This window comes from Trichoderma harzianum (assembly GCF_003025095.1).
Source record: "Trichoderma harzianum CBS 226.95 unplaced genomic scaffold M431scaffold_45, whole genome shotgun sequence".
Taxonomy (NCBI): domain Eukaryota; kingdom Fungi; phylum Ascomycota; class Sordariomycetes; order Hypocreales; family Hypocreaceae; genus Trichoderma; species Trichoderma harzianum.
The window spans coordinates 20602-21122 of NW_020209293.1; the positions used below are offsets into that span (position 1 = coordinate 20602).

Consider the following 521-nt stretch of genomic DNA (forward strand, 5'->3'; position numbering starts at 1 on the left):
ACAAGAGGCATTCTCGAGCACCAAAGCGCGGTACATTAACGTGCAAAAGCTTCTCTTAGAACACGAAGGCACCCAACTCAACAAGCACAGCGCAGAGGGCGGCAGCATCATTNAGGGCAAGAAGCTGGGTCTGGCTCGCAAAGCCCAGTTGGTCACCGTACGCATCTACAACAGCTCGCCCAGCAACAAGAACCTTTACATCCACGAGCGGTGCCTTACAAGTTTAGTCGCTATCCTAGATGAAATTATACTCATTCTAATAGTATATCTATTTACAGCAAGAGTAAGTGTTTTGCTATTCTTTATCCATTACTATCGCTACTATTACTTTCTGTGAGGTATTCACTTCAATCTGTAACATGCCTGGAAAAGCAGCGCGCTACCAGCCCCTGGTTGTAATTTNATTCGGAAACTTTCACCTATCCACCGTTCCCCGAACCTCCTTTTACATCAAGTACGAAGCCACCGCTGCGATAGCGAGTACGCCTGCCATACCAGCGGCGATGTTCCTATTCCCACTA

At 47.4% G+C, this 521-nt stretch overlaps 1 protein-coding gene across 1 annotated transcript in view; it reads right to left on the reverse strand.

The window, feature by feature from the left end:
* Positions 1–228: 228 nt before the first annotated feature.
* The window catches only part of M431DRAFT_396825 (hypothetical protein), a 701-nt gene continuing 408 nt past the window's right edge, over positions 229–521 (reverse strand). Inside the window, exon 2 of the mRNA XM_024914838.1 lies at positions 229–521. This exon is cut by the window's right edge and continues 220 nt beyond it. Within this exon, the coding sequence (XP_024767164.1) occupies positions 446–521 (76 nt within the window). The 3' untranslated portion in view covers positions 229–445.